Source organism: Alligator mississippiensis, chromosome 3 (genome assembly GCF_030867095.1).
Source record: "Alligator mississippiensis isolate rAllMis1 chromosome 3, rAllMis1, whole genome shotgun sequence".
NCBI classification, from domain to species: Eukaryota; Metazoa; Chordata; order Crocodylia; family Alligatoridae; genus Alligator; species Alligator mississippiensis.
In genome coordinates this window covers 178,739,180-178,762,897 of record NC_081826.1, presented here as the reverse complement: position 1 = coordinate 178,762,897, position 23,718 = coordinate 178,739,180, and the positions used below count along the sequence as shown (strand labels likewise).

General features: G+C 46.4%; 1 protein-coding gene across 2 annotated transcripts in view; it reads left to right on the top strand.

Annotated features, from left to right (window-relative positions):
• Positions 1-23,718, top strand: part of LOC102561753 (ADAMTS-like protein 1) — a 744,302-nt gene that overhangs the window by 623,539 nt on the left and 97,045 nt on the right. For both annotated transcript variants that reach the window (XM_019483696.2, XM_059724687.1), the window contains exon 6: positions 18,818-19,054. In XM_019483696.2, coding sequence (XP_019339241.2) covers positions 18,818-19,054 — 237 coding nt within the window. The remainder of the gene's footprint in view (positions 1-18,817; positions 19,055-23,718) is intronic.

Genomic DNA, 23,718 nt, shown 5'->3' with positions numbered 1-23,718 from the left:
TTTTTTAAATGTTATTTTTAGGTTAGGTTCAGTTTTGGGCTCGTGGACCTGAACAATTTTCCTTCATAATAAAAGCTCATATAGCTTTCCCTAGATGAAGTATCTTAACTTACCTAATATTTAACAATATTGGCTCCAAAATTCTAAATAGGTCAGTAATGTGGCTAGCTGCATGTTGCATTTAATTATCCAATGCCAGTTAGTCAAAGCTTGCATTCCTGGGATGAAATCCTGGTCCAATGGAAGTCACTGAGAGTTTTGCTGTTGACTTCAGTGGAGCCAGGCCTTCACCCCTAACTTGAAAACTCTAAAAGGAGCTCATTTGAGATGCTGCCATGCTAAATATTGTTACACTGTTCTCTTATCCCTAAAAAAATGATAGCTTTTTCCCTGCTTTTCTTTCTCTACTGCTGAGTGTTTACTAGCAGGAATAACCCTAATTAAATCTTCAAGCTTCAGACCTTCAAATGATTGTTTTGGTCACTTGGTAATAATATCTGGTTGGAAGATCTAGCATACCTTTATCAATAGAAAAGGGTTTCTCCATATAATCACATGCTTATAGAGTTATTGTATTGAATTGTTTTCTATTTGCTTTCTTTTTGCCATTATGAAACATACTAACAGTTTGAGATAAAAGGGTCTTCATTTTTAAAAAAATATATCAGTAGTATTTGAATGCACAGCCATCACAATAACACATGCAAAACAGGTCTTACAAATATATAATTGGCTATATAACTCTCTCATGTGGTCATGCACAGGGACAGAAGCACATAGTTACCTGCATAATTTTGCTTACAAACCTCAAGTATTCTCTCTCAAAAATATTTTTCACAAAGACACAGAAGCAGAGGGACCTCTGGGTGAGCCCTGCATTTACCTCTAGCATGGGGCAGTACCTTTTTCTTTCAAGGAAGATAGGAATAAAAAAAAACCCATAATGAAATCTAGCCAATTATATATTACGTTACAGATGGAAAATTTTCTTTTTGATTCCTGTAGGGTGAGCTTATCCCCTGAAATGTGAGCTTCAATTACCACTAGACTAGTGCACACAGCTTCTACACTGGTGTTATTGATTATGAAATTAGCCAGATGTGTAGTTTGGAGGGGGATGGTTATTTCCTGCCAAGTGTAGCTATCTCTGAACTCACACACCTTTATTTATATGACTATCACCTCTCAGAAAAGGACAGTCACAGTTACAAATGTTTAAAAGCAGGCTCTTTGTTTGGGGAATGAAATTAGAGAACTGGAAGTGTACTTCTTGGAGTTTGGCAGTGAGCACATTTTCACAGACATTATCATTTGTGGGATTTTTGCCACAGCTGTTTTTAATTCATCTAGAAATTAGATTACTGGAAAAAATAGAATGGAATAGGGGAGAGGAGAGGAAAGGGGTGAGAGAGGTGCATCTGTTTCTTCAGTGCTCTTTGAGAGCTGGTGAGTCCCATTCACAGCTGGGGGCTGGGAGAGGTTGATACCACTGTCTATAAAGCTATTGAACAGTCCTGTAGAGAGACACATTTCATTCTACATGCTCACCACTTAAGCTGCCTTACAGTGTTGGGAAATTGGAAACATGAATGTGAATCCACATGTATAAATAGTGAAAGCAGGAGTGAGAGAATCTGAAGCTGATTTAGGTTCTGCATTATTTAGAATCTTTTTGTAAAAATACCAACATTAATTCCAAATATTTTTCTGACCACGTTAGTTTCAGGTTTGTAGGGGAGAGATCCATTCGTTTTCCTTTGGAAAGCTATGGTAAATGCAGTAAAAACACAATTTTCTGTCTCGCTGGATTATTATATGTCTTGCGGTATGAAAAATAAACAAACATTTTAAAAAGTTACTCACACTGCGTGAAACTTCTGGAGTTGGATTCTTCTGCAGTGCCATGTTTTAAGCAGATAATAGATGGATTTTTTTTTTTTGAGCTGTTGAATTCTGCCTTTTCCTTCTTTTAGGCACTCTCTCAGCTGCCAGTTTCTTTCCTACTTTTGGTGCAAGACTATTGTTCTACCTCTTTTTAACCCTTTCTCTCTGCCTCTCTACTCCTTTCATCTCACAAATCTCTTTCCTTTCTCTTTCTTCATTTCCTTTAGGTTTGGCCTTGAACTTCTACTGTCCCCATCTACTGTCAGACCTTTCTTCAGGATTGAAAATGTTTAGATCTGCTCATAGGCAGACAAGGTTCCTTGGGTGAATTTGATATCTTTTATTAGACCAACCCAAATAGTTGGAGAATAGTTATTAAGCAAGCTTTCAAGTTCAAAAACCCTTCGTCAGGCTAAGGAAGTTTCAGCAGTTGGTGTGTGCTGTTCCTGGATGGCCCATCCAAATAGTTGGAGAATAGTTATTAAGCAAGCTTTCGAGTTCAAAAACCCTTCGTCAGGCTAAGGAAGTTTCAGCAGTTGGTTATTGTTGGCCCATCCAGGAAGAGTACACACCAACTGCTGAAACTTCCTTAGCCTGACGAAGGGTTTTTGAACTCGAAAGCTTGCTTAATAACTATTCTCCAGTTATTTGGGTTGGTCTAATAAAAGATATCAAATTCACCCAAGGAGCCTTGTCTGCCTATGTCCTTAGACCAACATGGCTACAACCTACACCCCTGCAACATAGATCTGCCCATGGTATTTTTCATTTTAAAACTTTTCTCCCCAGAGCTAGCCAGAAACATTGATAAGCACTGGAGCACAACAGCAGATAGGGCAAGGAGCAGAAAGCAAAGTAACGCATGGGACAGGGATCACAGCGAAGGAAGCAGAAAGCAGAGCAGCAGATTGGGCAGGAAACACCCTACAGGTAGCAGAAAGCAAACAATAAGCTGGGCAAGGGAAGGGAATTGGAGTGGCAGTTGGGGATGGTGAGGGGCTATTTTGTGGCATGCCAACCAAAAAGGTTGGCCCCTAGTGCTTGCTGAAGAGCCTTTCACGCCTATCTAAACACCAAAATATAAAATTACTATTGTGATGCCACAGGCTCATATGAAAACAAGCCATATCAGAAATTGTACAAGCAACCCATTTTTGTACAGTAATGCTTTTTTAAAATCAGTTCTACAGATCCAAGATAGACCCTTTGGATGCTAGTCCATCTTAGATTACCACACCTTATGATCATTACTCACAGTCCCTTTCTACCCAACCCTCTCGTTCTTTGCTTGGCCAAAATGCTCCCAAAGGTTGGTTTGACTTCATCCTCTTCTAACTTACACTCAGACAAAGTATTCACATCCCTTCTTTTTACCACCATGGGCTCCTTTTGCATGAACAGGCATCATCAGTACCACCTAATTTTTAAAGGAGTATAGCTGTAATCGACTGAGTGACAGCTATTACTATACATAAAAGTCAATATTGTTGCAAATGTCATACCTGTAATGTTCAAACTGGTGTAAAATGTTCTCAGATGTGTTGTAGTAGGTTGTGCGTATGGAAAGCATCAAGGGCTACTGCATGGATTGTCAAATCTGCCCAAATCTTTAGCAGGATTTTATTGTTCTACCTTCTGGTGGCTGGCACACTGAGGAGAGCTGTGCAGAATCCTTTTGTAACAAAGCTACCTGGTTCAGGTGTTTCCATCACTGGATGAATTTATAAGATATTATACTAGGTTGTATGCATGTGAAAACTTGTCCTGTGGACTTGCTTATGTGAAAAAGGCAACAATAAAGCCAACTCAAATCTCCTTATTAACACCAAGTTGACTTAAACATCAAAATTTCTCTTAAACAGCAGCTCTCCTATATTAGAATCATATTGGGACTATGGCCCATATCTTTGAAGATGTCAAGTTTAAATAACTTGCTTGTCTCTGAACAAGACATTATTTTCACTGTGACTGCCCAAGAATTATTTCTTTCTATCAGGAAACAAGTGCCTTTAACTATGTTATTTTAATAATGGCCACCTTGAGGTCTATATTTGTGTCTCCCTGTCAGCCATCAGAGTAACCATGAGCCTGCCTGACAGTTGTGTTTTAAGGTTGACTTCATCCTAAATGAAAATATCTTAAGATTTGCAGGGCAGATGAGATGAATCACTGCAGGTGTGCCATTTACCCCAAAGGCATTTTCAGATTCTCATCCCAAGCCTTTTAATTCTCTTTTCTATTCGTTTGTCTGGCTCCCATCTCAATAACATTTGAGTTCCTCTCATAGTATTTGGTTCCATCTAATTCTCCTCACAACACAAAGTGACATATTGTAAATTAGCTGAAGCTAAAAAGAATTGTTTCTCAGCATAATTAGGAGACTCATCAAGAGCCCAAAGCTAATAAAGATTGCAGTTGAACTGTTCTTCACCTAACATGAAATAACAAACAGGAGAGTGTCTACTGTAAGTGGAAGGATACCTTTCTCTGTATAAAAACAATAATTCTTTCTGGATATTGAATTAATATAGTGTATTTAAATTTTTTTAACATGTCACCAAATTCTCAACACCCCACCTCCTGAAGTGTCCATTCATACAAACACAGACTCTCAAAGTCATTTGACATCTTGATATGTACAATTTCTATTTATTCTGTCACAATTCTGAATATTTTCATTCCACCCAGATGTGAATATTTCCCAGCAAGTTGGGAGTTAAAGGTTGTGCCAGAAAATTGGACAGGCAGTTTTCCTTAGCATCCCCAGTAAATTCTTGGTTTTTTACCTATAACCTTTTGGGGCATGTCCACACATGCAAGCACATGTGCTTGCAGCAGCTCAAATAGAAGTGGTGCAAATTTGAGCTGGAGCTTTTTGCCTCAGCTCACATGCCCAAGCATGCACTTTGGTGTGGGGCAAAATATTGTGCCACTTGGGGCAAAATAACCCTGCCTGGCACCTCCGAGATCTGCAGCCAGGGGGAGCTAGAGCCCAGGGCCAGCACCTGTGCTGTAGCCAACAGTATAGTATAAAAAGCTGCCCTGACCTAGCCCCATCAGTACAAAAAGCTACCCTGTCAAGTAGCTCAGGGCTACTTGCTCTCAGGAGCTTCTGGGGCCCAGCCAATTGGTACCTGGGGAGACTACCCCTTGTGCCAGCTAGACTGCTGAAGCAGCCCTGAGAGTTCCCTGCACCCTTTACCCACTGCAACAGTCTGGCAGTGGGGGCTGCTGCCTGGCTGTGACCTGCTGCACACCTGCCAGACCCAGACGGGGACTTCACATCCAGAAGAGGCATCTGCCCCTCTGGGCCAGCTGCCAGTGGGCTTTGGCTGCAGAGTTGGCCTTTGTGCGTCACTATGGTCTCACCAAAGCAGAGTAGAGCGGGAGGATGACATCCTTAGTCTTGCTTGAGATGCATCAGTAGATGCATGCCAGTGTTTTATTCTCTCTGTCAGCTACGGGATCACATTGGTGGCTCATGTTCATTCTGTGGTCTATCATGACCCCCAGGTCTCTTTCTGTTGTGGTGCTGGCAAGTGTAGCACCACTGAGCCTGTGTGTTGTGGATTATTTCTCCCCAGATGGAACACATTACATTTTCCATGTTAAACATCACCAGGTTTTGATCTGCCCACCTTGCAAACCCATCCAGGTCAGCCTGTATCCCCAGCTTGTGCTCCAGTGTAACTACACTTCCCCATAATTTGGTGTCATCTGCGAACTTTGCCAGTACACTTTTAACACTTGATCTCCCATGATCTCCCAGCCCTTGGGTCCCATGGCACCTCTGGGGCAGGGAAATCACACTCATGCCTGTGGCTGCCAGGACCAGCTGGGGACTCCAGCCCTGGCTGGGTATCGTGCAACCTTGTGGCTGGAAGCACAGTCAGCTGACAGAGATCCCAGCCACAGGGGAGACCCTTCATTAAAGCTGGATATCAACCAGCTATAAAATTAGTATATATTTTCAAGGTCTAACTTTATAGCCGGTTTTACCTTTTTATGGCGTCATAGGTACTTTGCACATGTAGCTGATTTCAATCAATTGCACAAGTAACCAGCTAATTGCAAAATAATGTAACATGTAAAGGGGACCCAACAAATAGTGTGTCTAAATTTTTCTATCATGTTCTTCTTATTGAAAAGCTCACTTTCACCACATCAGCCCGAGTCATGAAAATAAATCAGTTTCAATGAAATCTGAACTGTTTCAAGAAGACAAATTTGAAATATGGGTTTTCTTTCTGGAAATATGTGTCCTTTTTGTAAAATAAATGAGAACATTTCCATTAGAAATGAAACAAAACAAGCATTTTCATGTCAGCTTGACTTGCAAAGACTGAAATAAAATTGAAAATTAAGCTTGTATTGAAATTCTTCATCAAAATATTTTCTGCAAAAATATGCAATTGAAGTAGTTTCCCTTTTTTAAAATAAAATTGGATTTTTCAACCAAATTTGGGTACATTTTGGAGGGCAACCTGGAAAGGCAAAGATGAGTGTATTTATTTTGAAAATGACTGAAAATAACCTGAATATAACTCTGTCATCTTAGAGCAAACCCATACTCAGACATAAGCCCCATGTAATCCTTGTAGTTTCATTTAGGTCCATGAAGGAAGATACTAATATAATTATGTTCTTATTGTTTGGTGAGTTTTCTTAGCAGTGATGTCAAATACAGAGTAAAAAGAAGTTGGAGATTGATATGGTATTGAACCATCTATCTTATTTACCTGTTTTATTTATTCTACCTTGCTCTTTTTCTCCTGAAGATCTGTTGGGGTTATTGCTCAGGCTTTGTAATTACACACCCATATTGAGCAAAGACATTAAACATGTGCCCAAGTCCCTCTGAAGTCAGTTCAAAGAGCAGGACAATGGGGAAGCAGGCTTTAGGAAATTGCACTTGCAACAGGGTGCCAAAAAACTTGAGCCATACAAGGCTTCCAAGCCAATGGCAGCTTCCATTAAATCCCTAGGAGTTTTGCCAGAGGTTTCAATAGTAAGACAAGCTGGAGCTGAGGCCTGTGGAATCATTTATATTTTTAATAAACAAAAATGAGTATGAGTAAAAGCCTAAACTCATTACATTTTTCCTCAGTGAAGTATTCATTTTACTTTTATCTACCTGTCCATCCATCTGTCCATCCATCCATCTATTTCTAATACCTAATTAAGGGGAAAATACAATCCTAAACAAGCTGTTGTGGGAATTCACCCAATACATGAAGAGTTACTTTAAATGTGAGTTATAAGCCATTGACAAAAACTGTCTTGTTTTACTCTTGATTTTCCCCTCAGTCTCCAACTTCCATATTTTCATTCATTTGATTCAGTAGGCTGTTGTGTCAGATACTTTACAGAGTAGTTCAGTTGTTAGCCATTTTTTGCACAAAGGAAAAGTTCCACAAAGAGTAAATTGTTCTTGGCCTCTTCAAATGTACACACATATATACATATACTGTAAACTGATTTAAAGGCTCCACAACTGCTTCTACCTCATAACAGGCTAGATATGATCTTTTACATTTTACCTACTAAGTAAAATTTAAAATTCCTGACCCTCTTTTGTCCCATGAAATCTGATCTACCTATCACCACCAAGGGACATCTGGGATTCATCTTATCTTTTTCACTGCCTTGTTGATTAATAGAAATTGTTTTGAATGGGATTCAAATATGGCACAACTCCATGGACCTTAGGAATTACAATGGAGCAAATAAGAGGTCAGGTTTAAAAAAATAGTTTTAGATGGAAGACAGTGAAGGAAACCTTAATAATGTGGCCAGGATTAGGTGCTGAAGAAATGAGGATGAAACCTCTGTGTTTATTTTAAATTAGTAGGTTTCATATACCCCAGGGAATTTTAACCATCTTTAAAGTGAATTCTGGTTTTACAGAGATGGAGAAAATCTTGGCTTGGTGGGGTGAACTGAGTTTACAGACATCCTGCATGGACTCTCTGATGATCAGAAATATTCCAAAAACTTTTGAAAGGCATGTTAAAGGTCATGAAACAGTTTTCTGGACTTCACACAGTAATTTTAGGCAAACCTAATCAAGAAAAAGTTATCTTTCTATCTTACTTGTATAGCTTGCCTTCCCAAAAACAAATAGTTATGGATAGGAGGCAAAACAAGTAAAAAGAAATTTGATTTGAATAAGTTTTTTTCATTCCATACGGCCCCTTCTGATTTTCCAAAGAAAGACCCCCTCACCCACATTTCCCCATATGCCTGCAGATATTTTTTCTTTAAATGAATGCATATACAAAAATGCAATATTTACATTTTGTGCTAAACAGGACCAAACCCTTTTTTAGTCTTCCCCTCCAGGATATGATACAAATAAATAATACCAATTTAAAAAGGACAGAAGGGAAAAAGATAGAGACAGATTTTATACTGACTTCACCTACTGCAGTCTCATGGACACCATATACTATAGGGTAAGATCTGGATATTATTTTTTATTTTTTCACTTTGGGTGTAAAGAAACCATATTCATTAACATTCCCAAACAGAACCAGAAACTACTAGAATGTGCGCAAGTACAGGTGCATGCATTTGCCAGTGTGTTGGTACAAGGGACTGAAATTCACCACAAACTGATGTAGAGATTTCTAACAAGGCTCTCAAATAAATTAAGCTCCAGCCTGAAGATTGCAGTTTCAGTGAAGTAGTGCAGGGGTTGGCAACTTAGAGCCTGCAGGCTTGGCAGAAGGGGGCTTTGCCTATGCTGTGTCACAGTCAGATGGCCAGGCACTTTGCCCATGCCACATCATGACTGGGCAGCAGAGAAAAGTGGCAGTGGGGAGTAGCTGCAGCAGTGAGTTCCTAGCACCATCCTGCCTTCAACCCAAGCTAAGTCATTCCAACCCACTGCTGGAAAATGTTACTGACCCCTAAAGTAGCATATAGGCCTCATGCTGGTCCTCAGTATTGAAGGGTCAAATTCTCACCCCTGTGTGTGAATGTGTGCCAAGATAAGTATGCTTTTGTGAGTGCTTAAATTTATTCTTTGAATGGCTTCAAGCTTCACATGAAAACAACTTCAAACACAAGCTCTACTGTTTAAATCAATTGTTTTATTTTGATCGTGGCTATCAAAGACTGTAAGTATTTAACAGTTGGGGCCTAGTCACCTGCCGTGTCCTGACAGCTTGTTATGTTGACTGTCCTTTTTTAAATTTAAAAATAAAATCCAGCCAAATAAATGTAGTATTGAATCCCACACAAAGCAGAATTATGAACTCTGTATCCCATGTGCTTTATTGGGCCTTTTGTCTTTGTAAAAATAAAGTTGTACAAGCCAGGAAGTTTTGAAGGCAGAGCCAAGCCAGGACCAAACAAGAGATCTGCCTTGGCTCTCTCAGTCCCAGCCTAAGCCAAAGCCATTAGTCCTGACTCTCTACACTTATGGATAGGAAAATTCAGAGAGGGATATGTACTGTATGGTTTTTGTGGCAGGAAGCAAGACCACAGTCTTCTAATTCGCTCTCTTCCTTAGTGAACACAGAGCTAAATTGGACCTTGGGTTAAGCTATAACTGCTTTGTTCACATCTGTTTAAAAGCATAACAAAAGCCCCAATTCTACCTTTGGTTACACAGCTCCAAGGGTAGAATTAAGTCCACAATATAGATTGATTATATTCAGTTTGTGTCAGTTAAAGGGTGTCCATGGTTTGCCCCATGCAAGGCTGCGCTGGAAACTTGCCCCAAGCATTCTGGGAACATCTAACTTGCATATAATTCAACTGGAGCTTTTAGAATAAGAAATAAACAAGTCTTAAGCATAATATTTAATTGTTCTCGCATTTCCTATTAAGTAGAAATAGAAAATCTGTGTTGCCTCAGTTTTCAGTAAAAACCCTGCAGTTGATCAACTTTGGTCTTATCCTCAAGGAGAGAGTGAATAAAGCTCTGGATGTTGTCTTTTGATATATGTTATGCTAGAGCATGAGATGGCCAAAATCCTCATTCCCATTACCTCTTTGACAGCCAAAATTTTGTGCTATTTTCTGAATAAACTTCATAAGCATAGAAGACTTTGGGTCAGATCTTGGTTCCTGTTCTGCCTGTGTCATACCACTCTGACAGCCCAAAGTGGGAAGAACGGTGGGAAACTACTAGGGCTGCGCAAAATTTTGACAGGTGTTTTGTTTTGAAATGAAATGAGGGTACTCGAAATGTTTCATAAGTTTATTCAGATAATAGCACAATTTTTTGGCTGTCCGTTTCTTTAAGTTTCAAAACTGTTTTGAGTTTTGAAGCCAGGCTTACTGCAGCTAAACAGAAACTAAGGAGAGGGAAGAGGAAGGAGTTTCATAGTAGTTTCATAGTACTAGCTAGGAGGGGAAGGACTTCTCTCTGAAATTGACATCTAGCTCCCTGTTCGATTCCCCAGCTCTCTAATTGCTTCCCCCAGCTATCTGATCATTTCTCCAGCTCTTCCCAGAGCGTGCTGGCCCCTGATTTGCGCACAGGGTGTCAGCAGGCTGTCGCTGAAACTGCAAAGGCAGCCTGCTTGAAAACCAGCTTGCAGATCCAGGGGCCCGTGCCCCCCGGGAAGTGCTGGGGATGCGATCAGAGAGCTAGAGAATCCAACTGGGAGGTGGGGGAATGTTCAGATCCTTGAACATTCCCCCAGTTCCCAGTTGGATTCCCTGGCTCCCTGATCTTTCCCCCAGCTCTCTGATCACTTCCCCCAGCTCTTCCTGGGGGGCCACCAGTGCCAGCTGCAATGGGAGGGCTGTGGGCTGTGGGGCTGTGCCAGGGTCTTCCCTACGGAGCTCAGCCTGGTGGCAGGAGAGCCAGTGGCAGAGCCACTTGGAGCACAGCTCTGGCTCCAAGTGCAGCCCTGGCCAGTGGCTGTCCTGCCACCTCCTGCCACTAAGCTCAGTTCTGTGAGGCTGGCTGTGCTCTGAGCAGCTCCGTCAGCCCCACAGAGCTCAGCCAGTGGCGGGAGGCAGCGGGAGAACCAGTGGCAGAGCTGCTCAGAGTGCAGCCCTGGCTCTGAGCACAGCCCTGGCCAGTGGCTCTCCACTGCCTCCTGCTGCCAGGCTCAGCTCTGTGGGGCTGTGGAGCCTCCCACCACCAGGCTGTGCTCACTGGGGCTGCACTCTGAGCAGTTCTGCCACTGGGCTGAGCTGTATGGGGCTGGCAGAGCTGCTTGGAGCATAGCCCTGGTGCGCACACCCAGGTGGTGGGAGGCTCTGCAGCCCCACAGAGCTGAGCCTGGTGGCAGGAGGCAGCAAAAAGCCAGTGGCAGAGCTGCCTGTAGTGCAGCCCTGGATCCAAGCACAGTGGCCAATGGCTGTCCCCCACCTTCCGCCACCAGGCTCATCTCTGTGGGGCTGGTGGAGCCGCTCAGAGTGCAGCCTGGCTGTGGGAGGGGGGGACAGCCAGGGCTGCACTCTGAGTGGCTCTGCCAGCCCCATGAAGCTCAACCTGCCCTCCCAACGTTGCCAGTGAGCACCAGGAAGACCCCAGTGTCACCCCTGCTCCAGGCCCGGATGCTGCCTGCCTGCAGCCACTGGGCTACATCATGCCCTGAACCCCTAGTGTGGTGCAGCCCAGTGACTGCAAGCAGGCGGCATCCAGTGCTCACAGGATTGCGGCAGGGGTGGCACCAGGCTCTCCCTGGCACTTGGGGCAGGCTGCCATGATGGAAGGCAGGGCTGCTGCCATCCCAAAATTTGCTGTAGCCCTCCCCCCCACCTACCCACCCTGTGCTGCCACCAAGTGCGGGCCTCCTGGGGAATGTGGGCCCCCAGATCTGTGTGCACGATGACAGGAGGTTGCCACTACTGCCTGGGGCTAGCAACAGCAGCAGTCTTTCCAGCACCAGGCGCAGGCTATGCCCAGTGCCGGTCCCAGGTGACAGCGGCAGCCTCTTGTCATCCCGCGTGCAGATCCAGGGGCCTGCACCCCCAGGAGAAGTCTGGCACATCCCCACAGCGCTCCTGGGGGTGCACGCCCCCAGATCTGTGCATGGGATGACAGTAGGCTGCTGCTGCCGGCAAGTGATACGAGTTTTGCTTTCAACTGTTTGAGATGCAGTTTCAGAAAACCCCTGTATTTATCTCCTTGAAACTTGGCAGGCCTCATGCCCTTAGAAGGTGCTACCATCAATGCAATTTGCATCTGAATCAGGCAAGAAATGACAAAGTTATAGGCATTTTCATGATTCCCCATTATAACCTATGGGCGAAATGTCAAAGTGCGTCAAAACAGCGAAATAGTTTCAACTAAATGAAATGGAACAGTGCTTTGAAACAAAATGAAATGATGAAATGAAACACTGTCCCTTCAAAACAGTGAAATGGAAGTTGAAAGGAAACAGTGCTGTTTTGCACAGCCTTAATAACTACCCACCTGGGGATTTCCCAATATGGAGCAATCCTGTGGTGATGTTTGAGAAGGTGCAACTGACCTTGTGTTTCACACCTACCAGTACATATGGGTATGGCCAGATCACTTCTCTAGACTTCAGTGGGGGCCAGACTGCATAGTCCAAGAATTGGAGTGCAGTTTTCTACTGGGTTGCTAAGCAGAGCCTTTTGACAGCTTTCCTTATAAGAACTGTTTCTTAGAACTGAATCATTAAAGTATAAAACAGTGACTTTTTATATGTTTTAAAAGTTGCCTTCAAGGCCTGTGATGACAAAAGCATCTTTTAAAAATTGTAGCAGTCTGAAGTGTCTAAAAGTACCTCCAAGTAATTAACAAACGTATCGTTCATATCCAGTACAATAGAAACCTGGAGCAATGGCGTAAACTGTTATGTAGCTATTTGGGCATTTCTAATGCTGACGGTAGCGTACCTGTGCACTAAGTTATCAAGAAATATACTGGAATCTCTATCAGAGGAGATATTTATTTCAAGGCAGAACTACCTATATAGGAAACAAGTAAAGTACTGAAGAATTCTGTGAATACTTAGACTGATGGTAGTTAGATATGGGAAAGACATATTGCATCAAGGTTACAGTCCATCTGCCTACCTCTCAGTAAATAGAAGAGACAGCCCCTATGTATAGGACATAACAGATGTTAAACTGAACCAGCACTTGGCCAACTGATGATGAAAAGTAACTTCCATTGGACAGAACTCAAGGGCCATTGAAATCATAATACATAATATTGCAGTTTTACCACTTTTTCCTATGTTATCACTGTTCTCATGATATTTAGTGTTTTTCCTAAATCCCCAGCCCCTTTTGTCCATTAATTAAGAGATAATCTCAACTCTTAGCTAAACAAGAAGTGAGATTCTTGTCCTTGTGCTTTCAGAGAAAAGTTTGAAAAATTAATTGTAATGACCCAAACACAGGAAGGCAACTATGAGAAACTCCAAACTTATTATTTTTGAACTCTCATAATTTTAAGGTTAGTATCTTCATTTCCTGACATTTGGCTTGACTTTTGAATGCCAATGGCTGATGAAACAGGTACAGCACCTCTTGACTCAGAAAAGCATTTAACTCTTACCACAGGGAAAGCAGTTCAGTGAAAGATAGCTTTCTCCATTAAGTGAAATACATATTGGGTAGACTTTATTGATATTTGGCAAGTAACAGTCTTTATCATATAACTAGTGCAAATTAAGGGTGTTATATCTGCACCCAAAAAGTCTCAGAAACTCCACCAGAAAGATTGGGAAAAGGATTGATTTTAAGATTTGTACAGAAACATCTACAAACTTGCTGATTCTGTGGATTGTAAAATCTGTGGCTACATTAGTCAGGTTGAAGTAATACATAGCATTTTCCTGGTTCCCATTGCTTCACCAATGGATTTAGGTCACTTGGGGAGTCGGGGTGCAAAAAGCTAGTGAAGACTGCTTAAATAAACAAATACTTGAACTGAGTAATTTTCTTCATGCTTTTTTCTTTTCAAAGGAAAAAAGAAAGTTGCCTAATACTTTGTGTGTGCATAAGCATGCACGCGTGTATGTGGGGGAGAGAGAAAGTGTATACAAGTAGCTGTAAAGTCAATAAGGGCATGTCCAGATGAGCGTGCACATGCCTCTTGCAGCATTTTAAACCCTTTGAGATGCTGCAAGACGCACATGTGAGAACAAAGAAATGTTCCCTGCACTGCAAACTTGCAGTGCCAGGGCAAAATTAGACCCCTGGATATCCAGGGGGCAAACAATACCCTGGTGAAAAAAATGGCAACTAGAGGCTTGGTCCTCCACAGAGACACTCTGGTAGCCTGCCAGAGTGTCTCTGTGATTGGCCCTTTCCCTGGTTCTGAAGCACACTGCCTGGAGGGGGGGGGGTTGAAGAGCTGGAGGAGGGGGGAGGAGACCTTGGGGGAGGCCCTGCCCAGCTGCCGTTCTTTTCCCCAGCTCCCCGTTCGGTCCCCCAGCTCTCCATTTGTTCCCCCAGCCTCCCCACCCATACTCTCAAGAGGCTGGAGATGAGCAGAGGAACAAGCAGGAGGCTGGAGAGAGCAGGGGAAGTCTCCAGCTCATATCCAGGGGCTTGTCTCCAGCCTCCAAGTTGGTGTGGCCAACTTTCTCTGAGGCTGGAGATAAGCAGGAGAAGGAGCAGGGGCCTGGAGATGAGGAGGAGGCTGGAGACAAGCCCTTGGAGACAAGCTGGAGAATTTCCTTGCTGTCTCCAGCCTCCTGCTTATTCCCTAGCTCATCTCCAGCCTCCCAAAATGCTCTGGAGATGTGTTGGAGACATTCCCCTGTCTCCAGCTTCCTGCTCATCTCTAGCCTCCTGCTAGTTCTCCTGCTCATTTCCAGTCTCCCGAGGCTGGAGACAAGCAAGAGAAGGAGCAGGAGGCTGGAGACAAGCCCCTGGAGATAGGCTGGAGACTTCCCCTGCTCTCTCCAGCCTCCTGTTTGTTCTCTGCTACTGCCAGTGGGGGGGGGAGGGGCTGGGAGAGCAAGCAGGGATCTGGGAGAATGAACGGGGATCACGGGAATGAGCCTCCTGCTTGTTATCTTATTATTTCCAGCCTCCTGCTTGTTCTCCTGCTCCTCTCCAGCCTCCAGAGGCTGGAGAGGAGCAGGGGAATGAGCAGAGGGCTGGAGACCAGTGAAGGGGTTGTGGGGAGCTGTAGCCCCTGGAGGGGGATGGGACCCTACAGGTAGTGTAGTCCATGTGCTGTTGGGGGGGCTCTGCCCTGTGGGGGTCAGGGGACAACTGGCGATGTGTAGGGGGTGCATCCCCACAGAAAAGGCACTGCCGACACTGTCAGTGGCACCTGCAGGCAGTCACTGCTTTCCACCCCATGGTGGCAGCGAAAGCCATCTCACTGTGCCTACAGTCCATGCGGAGAGACGTAGTTTCATAGTAGGTAGGGTCGGAAGGGACCTGAGCAGATCATCAAGTCTGACCCCCTGCCATGGGCAGGAAAGAATGCTGGGTCAAATGGCCCCGGCTAGGTGATTATCTAGCCTCCTTTTGAAGACCTTCAGGGTAGAAGCGAGCACCACTTCCCTTGGAAGTTGGTTCCAGATCCTAGCCACCCTGACTGTGAAGTAGTGCCTCCTGATATCTAGCCTGAATCTACTCCTGGTCAATTTATGACCGTTATTCCTTGTTACTCCTGGTAGTGCTCAGGGGAACAGGGACTCTCCCATAGCCTGCTGGTTCCCCTTGGCCAGTTTGTAGATGGCCACCAGAGCTCCTCTCAGCCTTCTCTTGTGGAGGCTGAACAGGTTCAGGTCTCAGCCTCCGGTCGTAGGGCCTGCCTTGCTGCTCCCGATCATGTGAGTGGCCCTCCTCTGGACCCTCTCAATGCTGTCCACATCTCTCCTGAAGTGGGGTACCCAGAACTGGACGCAGTACTCCAACTGTGGCCTGACCAGTGTCGCATAGAGGGAGAGGATCACCTCCTTGGACTTGTTCGTGATGCATCTGTGAATGCATGACAAGGTGCGGTTAGCCTTTCTGACCGCGTCCCCACATTGGCGGCCCATGTTCATTTTGGAATCAATAAAGACACCAAGATCCTTCTCTGCCTCTGCACTGACAAGAAGGGAGTTCCCCAGCCTGTAGGTATGGTGCTGGTTCTTCCTCCCCAGGTGCAGTACCTGGCACTTGTCCGTATTGAATCCCATCCTGTTCTCATCCGTCCACCCCTATAACTTGTCTAGATCTAGTTGCAGCCTGTCCCTCTCCTCCACCCTCTCCTTGTGATACATCCCAGATGTACACGGTGCCTGGACATTCCATCTTTGACAACCTATACCTGGTTTGGGACCTGCTGGAGCTATTGTGCTGGGAGGGCCTGTCCTTCGTCCTCCTGTCCCTGGGGTGGTCCTCAGGTGGACAGGCTTCAGCAGAAGGTGAGTGTTGGGGCAGTGGGGCAGTTCCAGTGGGGACAAAGCTGGGGGCGGGGGGGGGTCCCTCTCCCTCTCCTCCCCCGGCTGCTTCCCCCCTCCCCAGGACTCCGCCAAACTTGGTTGGGGGGCACAGTCCCCTGACCTCAAAGGGGGGCTGCTAGTTTTGGCTGGGGTGCCAGGGGACCCAAGTGGGGAGGGGCACTGGTGGTAGGGGTACCCCTTTTGCCAGTGGGACCTGTGGATGCCCTCCCCGCCTGACCCATGGGACACTCATGATGCAAGGGCATGGCACTGGAAGCACTGCAGGTCCCCCAACATATAGAAAATCCTCACTGGGGTCCCCTGAAAAGGAATTATGAGGCTGCCCTTGGCCTCTAGCTGTACTCCCGCCACCAGCTGGATCACGACCTGACGACAGAATGAGAATGAGAGCACATGGCACAGGCTGGGGTCTCAGCACCCCAGCGAGAGGGCCACCACCAGGGACATAACTCTCCCCAGGGTTTGGAGATGGGGGAGCAGGGCCCAATTGGGGATATAATGTATGACAGAGCTGAGGACCACTCTGGTCCCCAGCTCTTCTAGGGGCTCGAGGGGGATGTACTCGCTCTCCACCATGAGCCTCCTCTCCACCACCTTTTGTGCGGCAGCCTCCGAGGCAAGGAAAAAGACCCCCTTGCCATGAAAGTGGGAGGCCACCATGATCTTGGGGGCCCCCACTAGCTGAGCCAGGGCCTGCACCCAGGTCTCAAAATGCAGGTTCTCCTGCCTGGGCAGTTGGCACTTTACCTCATGCCTATGGGAAGTGCTGGAAAGGGGGCCCTGTTGCCTGAGCTGGAAGGACCAGTGGTGGAGTATTCAGGCCTCGCAGCTGTGGGTCACCCTGCAGCTGCCTGTACATAGCTGTGGTTCCCCCTCTGCATGGGTGAGGCCAGGGCTAGGGTCAGGGACAGGCTGAGTGGGTGTGCCAGTTGGTGTGGTGCACCTGGTTCCTTCAGGCACTGGTGGTCTAGGCTTGGGGGCGGAGCCCTTCCCTTTCCCCACAGGAAAAAGGCTGGGAGGGCTATGCTTGGGGAATGTGGGGGAGGGGGAACGCACACACACACACGGGCTGGGAAAACTCGAGCTGGCTTACTCAGCCACACAATGAACACCAGGGCAGGGGGAATGGACTACAGGACTTACCACGCAAGGGGAAAAGCACATAGGGAAGGCTGCTGAGGCAGATGTAAAAGATGGCTGGAGCAGTGGAGGGTTTTATTTTTGTTGGAGTTCAGTCCAAGAGCCACTCAGGCCTCCTGCTAGGGACTCAGCAGCAGGGCACCAGGCAGGGAAACAAAGCAGGATCAGATGCAGTGAGGCAGCTGTGTGGGAGGGCAAAAGCAATCAGTGTATTAGGGAGTAATCCAGTGCAGGTGTGGTGTTGAGTGGTGCAAGGTGGTGCAGCAGGGAATCTCCCTCTCTCCTGAGATGGGGCAGCAGCAGAACAGATGGCAGCAACAGCAGCAGTGATGGTAGGAGCCATCTAGTTCAGCCACTCAGGGTGTGCTTCTCGTGAAAATGGAGGTGAAGGTGAGGGTTGGCCTGCCAAGGCATCTGGGGCAGGCAAGGCACCTTTAGGCTCTGGCAGTGATGGTGGGAGAGGGGCCCACAGGCAGTGCAGGCTGCCTCCTGAGGCTCTCCCAACCACAGCTTGGCGGCAGGCTGGGCAGCATGCTGGAACAGGAATGCAGAAGATAGAGTATGTTGCTGGGGTGCAGTGCTGGAGTGTGGTGGGCCCTTCCCTAAGAGGAGGTAGCAGCGTGCAGCAGAGGACACCCCCCCCCCTTGTGGGGTGGCAGCAACAGCAGCAGCCTAAGGCAGAAAAGGTTGCAGCCAGCTTGCCTCCAAAAGCTCTGAGAACAAGCTAGCAGCAGCCAGCAGTAGAAAGGGGCCTGGCCATCCTCTCCCCAGAAGCTCCTGAGGCCAAGCTTGAAGCAATAGCAACAACCTGGGACAGGAAGGGGCATGGCCAACTCCCTCCCAGAGGCTCCTCCCTCAGAAGCTCCTGAGGGCAAGTAGCCCTGAGCTGCTGGCCTGGGCAGGTTTTCATACTGCTGGGGATAGCACAGGTACTGGCTCCAGGCTCTAGCTCCCCCTGGCTGCAGATCCAGGAGGAGCCAGGCAGGGTTATTTTGCCCTAAGTGGCACAATTTGAACAACAACTAAGTGGATGTCTGGGCATGGATGCTGAGGCAAAAAGCCCCGCCTCAAATTTATACCGCTTCTATTTGAGCTGCTGTAAGCACATTTGCTTGCATGTGTGGACACGTCCTAGGAGTGTTTCAGGACTGTCAAATATGATGAATAGGGCAAGCAAATGTGTTTCTTATGCTGAAAATTATTTTGTAATGTTACCAGTACTGCTGCAGTAATCCCTGAAAGCACAGTAGTCAGCTGATCTTTCTGTATTTAAGATGGCCCCATTGGTGAACATGTCTATATTTTGACCAGTATGTTTCTCTAACTGAAAAGAAGTGCCTATGCCAAGGTTCCTTCTTCACTGTACAGCATGAAGTACTGAGCCTTCTTGGACAGACTGCCTAACCTTTTTCTTTTTCTCCCTTTCTCCTCATCAGAACTGCCCTCCAGAAGCAGGAGATTTTCGTGCCCAGCAGTGCTCTGCTCATAATGATGTCAAGTACCAGGGACAGTTTTATGAATGGCTTCCAATCTCTAATGATCCTGACAACCCATGTTCACTGAAGTGCCAGGCTAAAGGAACAGCTCTGATTGTAGAACTGGCGCCAAAGGTTCTCGATGGAACGCGATGCTATACTGAATCACTGGATATGTGCATTAGCGGCTTGTGTCAAGTAAGCTTAAAGTTCTGATCCTTGAGTATTTTCTAATGAATTTTTGACATGCAAATCTGTCCCTCATATATTCTTTCTTCCCTTCTTTGTTTCCTTCATATTTATATAATTTTAGGTTTTCTTTTTAATATATGTCTATAGTCACTACATTTTTTTCATGCTTTCTCTAAAATATTGAAGGGAGAGTTGAACAAAGGAAAAGTCCTATTTAAAAAAATGCCCCAAAAGAAAGGATTTAAGACTTAATTCTTATATATTAAAACCTTCTAAGGTTAAGGAAAATACTGTACTGAGGATTACTGATCAAAATGGTCTCTCAACAAGCCACAAACTATACTGTGAACCAGTGGACCAAGCACAAGACTGGGGAATCTTTCACTGATTTATTGTGTAACTCTGGGCAAATCACTCAGAGAATATGTATGCCACCAGGCAGTGTACTAAGCCAGATCACTCCCAAGAACACCCTACCCCCTGCTCCTACCTGCAGACTCCAAACCTATAAATTTGCCAGTAGGGTCACTCCAGGCTTAAGAACATAAGAACAAAAGAAAGAAGTGCCATACTTGGTCAGACAAATAGTCCATCTGGCCCAGTATCCTGTCTTCAACTGTGGCAGGAGTTGCTGCTTTAGAGGGAGAGCACTGAACTGGGGTTATCTGCACTGATCTATCCTCCATTCATTACCCTCCCTGACATTCATCATCATTGGTTTAGAGATGCTGGGTCTCCCTAGCAACTATTCTCAGAGATTGGGGTTTCAGGTATAGCTATGGAAGGACAACGTGCCTCTTGCCCCTTCTCAAACCCATTTGAGACGGATCAAGAGGCACATGCAGGAACAAAAAAATGTTCCCCATGCTGCAAACTTGCAGTGCAGGGACAAAATCAGACCCCTGGATATCCAGGGGTCAAAAAAAAATCACTCCGCAGAACAGTGGGGCAAGGCTCGGTCCCAGACTGTGCCTGCAGCCAGCAGGGAGTCAGTCCTCCAGGAGAGATGCTCTGGTTTCTGGCCAGAGCATCTCCATGGTGCCCCACAGAGAGCTCAAGACACTTGCACTTACCCTTGGTGCAGATACTTAACCCCTCTGCAGCAAAACTACGTGCAGACATGAGAGAACAGCAGAGAGGGCTGTAGAGCAGGGTGCAATGGAGGGGACAGGTGGGTAACCACAGCTGCATGCCATCTGTTCCCTTGTGGTCTCCTGGGCCAGGCTGGACTTCTTCATGGACTGGATTTAGCCCAGGGGTGGGCAATTATTTTGGGTGGAGGGTCACTTACCCAGTTTTGGCTAGCTGTTGAGGGCCACATGGGTAGCCTCACCCCTTGACAGCTGCCCCACCCCCTCGTCACCATCTTGGGATAAATGTCCTAATGTCTCGTGTGGAATCAGAAAAAATAAATGCCTTAAACTTTGATCATTTGAGTTATAAGATGACATAACCGCTTTGTGGAGAATTGCTGGCTCTGTACAGTAGAACAGATAAAGGAAAGTGTTTGTAAAAAGTATGTACAACTCTGATTCCAGGTGCAAGAAGGAGGTTTGTGAACTAACCTCGCCTCCCCCATAAGTTCCCATCCTGATTACAGCAAAGAAGTAATGAAGTAATGTTTATAGCCCATTTTCATGCTAATTTCACTATATGATCACGTGAGTTGTAAATGGCTGTTAAATAGTATAGAAGTCTCCTGATTTTGCTCTTGGGGGGGGAACCCCTTCCAAGTGCTTGGGAAATCCATGTCACTTTGGAGTCCCCCCTACAGCTGTAGTTTATTTTGAATAAAAGCTTCTGCTGACCTGACCCAAAAGTATGCTGCGTGTGGTTCCATGACACTCGGGACCAATGTCCCAGGGCCAGCACTGGCGGAGCCCAGATCAGGGCACAGGCTGGCAGGGGTCTGTGGAGCTAGGCTGGGCTGCACCAGCAGGGAGAGTGGGGAGCTGGCCCGGCTTCATAGAGTCCCTGCCAGCTGGGACCCTGTACCCCTGCCGCCCTGCTCTGGGCCCTGCTCACGCTGGCCCCGGGACACCGTTGTGGGCCCCATGTGCCCCTGGCTCCTGCACCCCCCCCCACCACCTCAGTACAGGCGGGGGGCAATGCACAGCCCCAACCCCCTGCTCGCCGGCAGGGAAAGAGCTGGTGCTGAGCACAGGGAAAAGCGGCCCCTCGCCCACCCCATGGCTGGCGCGCCCAGCTGCAGCCACTCGCAGCCTGCACAAGGCTGTCCTGAGCAAGCACAGGCAGCCTCACATAGGCTGCAAGCAGCTGCAGCGTGGGGCCCTGGCCACAAGGGAAGGGATGGGCCGCTTTTCCCCACAAAGCACTCAGCACCAGCTTGTAACCTACCCCCACTGCTAGCCTGGGCCCTGTGTGGCTCCAGGCTTGCCTGTTGGGGCTGTGCCATGGCAGCAGCAGCTAAGGCCACTGCCCCCTGCTTCCCGCCCTGGGCAGTGTTTGCTGCTGCTGCCTGCCCAGACCTCATGTGCTAGGCAGCCCAGAGGCGGTGGTGGCAAACACTGCCTGGTGTGGCAAGCCGAGGGGCCGCAGCCGCCGCATGCAGCCCCACCAGGCAAGCCCGGAGCTGGCTCAGGGCCCAGGCAGGCAGAGGGCACAGGTTACAAGCTGGTGCTGAGCACAGGGAAAAGCATCCCCTCGCCCACCCCGTGGCCAGCGCCCCGTGCTGCAGCCACTCACAGCCCTCCTGGGGCTGCCTGTGCCTGCTGAGGACAGCTAAAGCAGGGAGCGCCAGCCATGGGGTGGGGGAGTGCTCAGCTTTTCCCCAGGCTCCTTCCCTGCCCTGGGTCCTTCCCTGCCCTAAATTTTTTCGGGGCCCCACAGATAGAATGGCCTCACGGGCCAAATCCGGCCCACAGACCGTATTTTGCCCACCCCTTCTGTCCAGTAATTGGTCTTTATAGCAAATGGAATAATAGAATATACAGTGCAGCCTCAGTTACCAAATTAACCTCATTTATGATCAGAAACAGAGCTATTTATATCTCTTAACTTCAGCTGAAGACATAAGTGTTTTTGGAAAGTTTGTTCTGAACAGCCAGAGAACTCTGCTAATGGTTGCTTGCAGTTTATCCGAGTAGGAGCCCAGAAGCCTGGGTAAAGGGAATGATTTAAAAAGCTTCGCTAATGTACACTGCATACAGGGAGCAAAGTGTTCTCTGATTCATTGTGATGTGTGCCTAGATCCAAATGCAAGATGCACCTTTCTGAGAAAATCTTCTCTCAGCAAGGATTTTGTAAACAATACTCACCACTAAAACAAATACATTTGCTTTTATGTAGCCCTATTTGTTCCTGGAAAAATGGAGAGAAGATGCAACATTTCTGCTGTGAACTCTGATTCTGCTATTTAGATACCATTTTGTATTTCTGTAGTATATAGAACAGCTGCATTTGACCGAGAAACTTCAGCTAGACTGATACTTTCTTTAGAAGTTTGACTTATGTATAAGCGTAGCAGCAATTTATATTCAGACATAATATGATAAATCTTTTCCAAGATCTATTATTTTAACCATACATATTGCTATTGTAAATTTTTCCTCACTTTACTGGAATCCTGTATATATGGCATCATTTCTGAAGGTAGCAAAAATGCAAATGTATGTACTTAATGCCTCTCAATTAATTGATATTGACATTTCTTTATCTTTTACCTTTAGGGCAACTCAGGGCTTCTTTTCTCACAGTACTCCCTGCATCTGACCAATTGTGGTTGCTCTTTTGTTTTATGATAGGCTAAAATTAGAGATGATTAGAGAGAGAATTAGAGATGGACAAAAAAAGGAATTAAAATTAGGAATTAAAATTTTAAACCCTTGTTAAAATTAGGACTGGAGCAGCTTTAGATCGGGAGATTCTGTTGGGTCCTCACATGTAAACAGGTGTATTCACAGAAGGCATGTAAACTCTCAAAGTTAATATTATACATTAAGGAAGAACTGTCTTCAGTTCTGTCATGACCCAGAGGTCTGACTTTTTTGTGTGTGCTTCGGCACTAAGAATTATCCCCATGGGTATACAGTTTCGTTGCACGGAGGAGTTCTGCTGCGCAGAGAACCCGCGTGCAGGGAAGTGTTCCCGCCACTTTGCAGCGATCTTTGCAGGGTGCATTTCCTTTGCAACACAGAAATGCACGGTGCAAAGGTTTCCCGCTCGTCGTATGCAAATTCGTGCCCCGCAATTGGCTAGTGCTAAATTATTCACACGTGGCGGTTAGCGATTGGCCTGCTAGCCGTATAAGAGGCTTGAGCAGTTTCCGCCCAAGCCGAAGAGGACTCCGCATCCATCTCGTGGGGACTCTGGGTGTGCGCGGCAGGGTAATAGAAACCCTGTGTGTCGCTCAGAGGAGTTTGGCGGCCTGATCCACCGCCCACCTCTTCCCGTCTTGGAACGGAGCCTACTATAAGACGTAACGACGAGTTTAATGCGCGCTTGTCCTGGACATCCGGAGTTTGTCTGCGTGGAGCCTAGCAACCTCCACGTGATTGTTCGTGTTCTGTCTGCGTGGAGCCTTGCAACCTCCACGTGTGTTCGTGTTTTTTGTTGTAACTGCAACTCAAGCAAGTTCTCAGCCTACACCACGACCATCTCGGTGTAAGTAAAACAATCTTAAAATCAACCGTTACGTGTCTGTGCCTAAT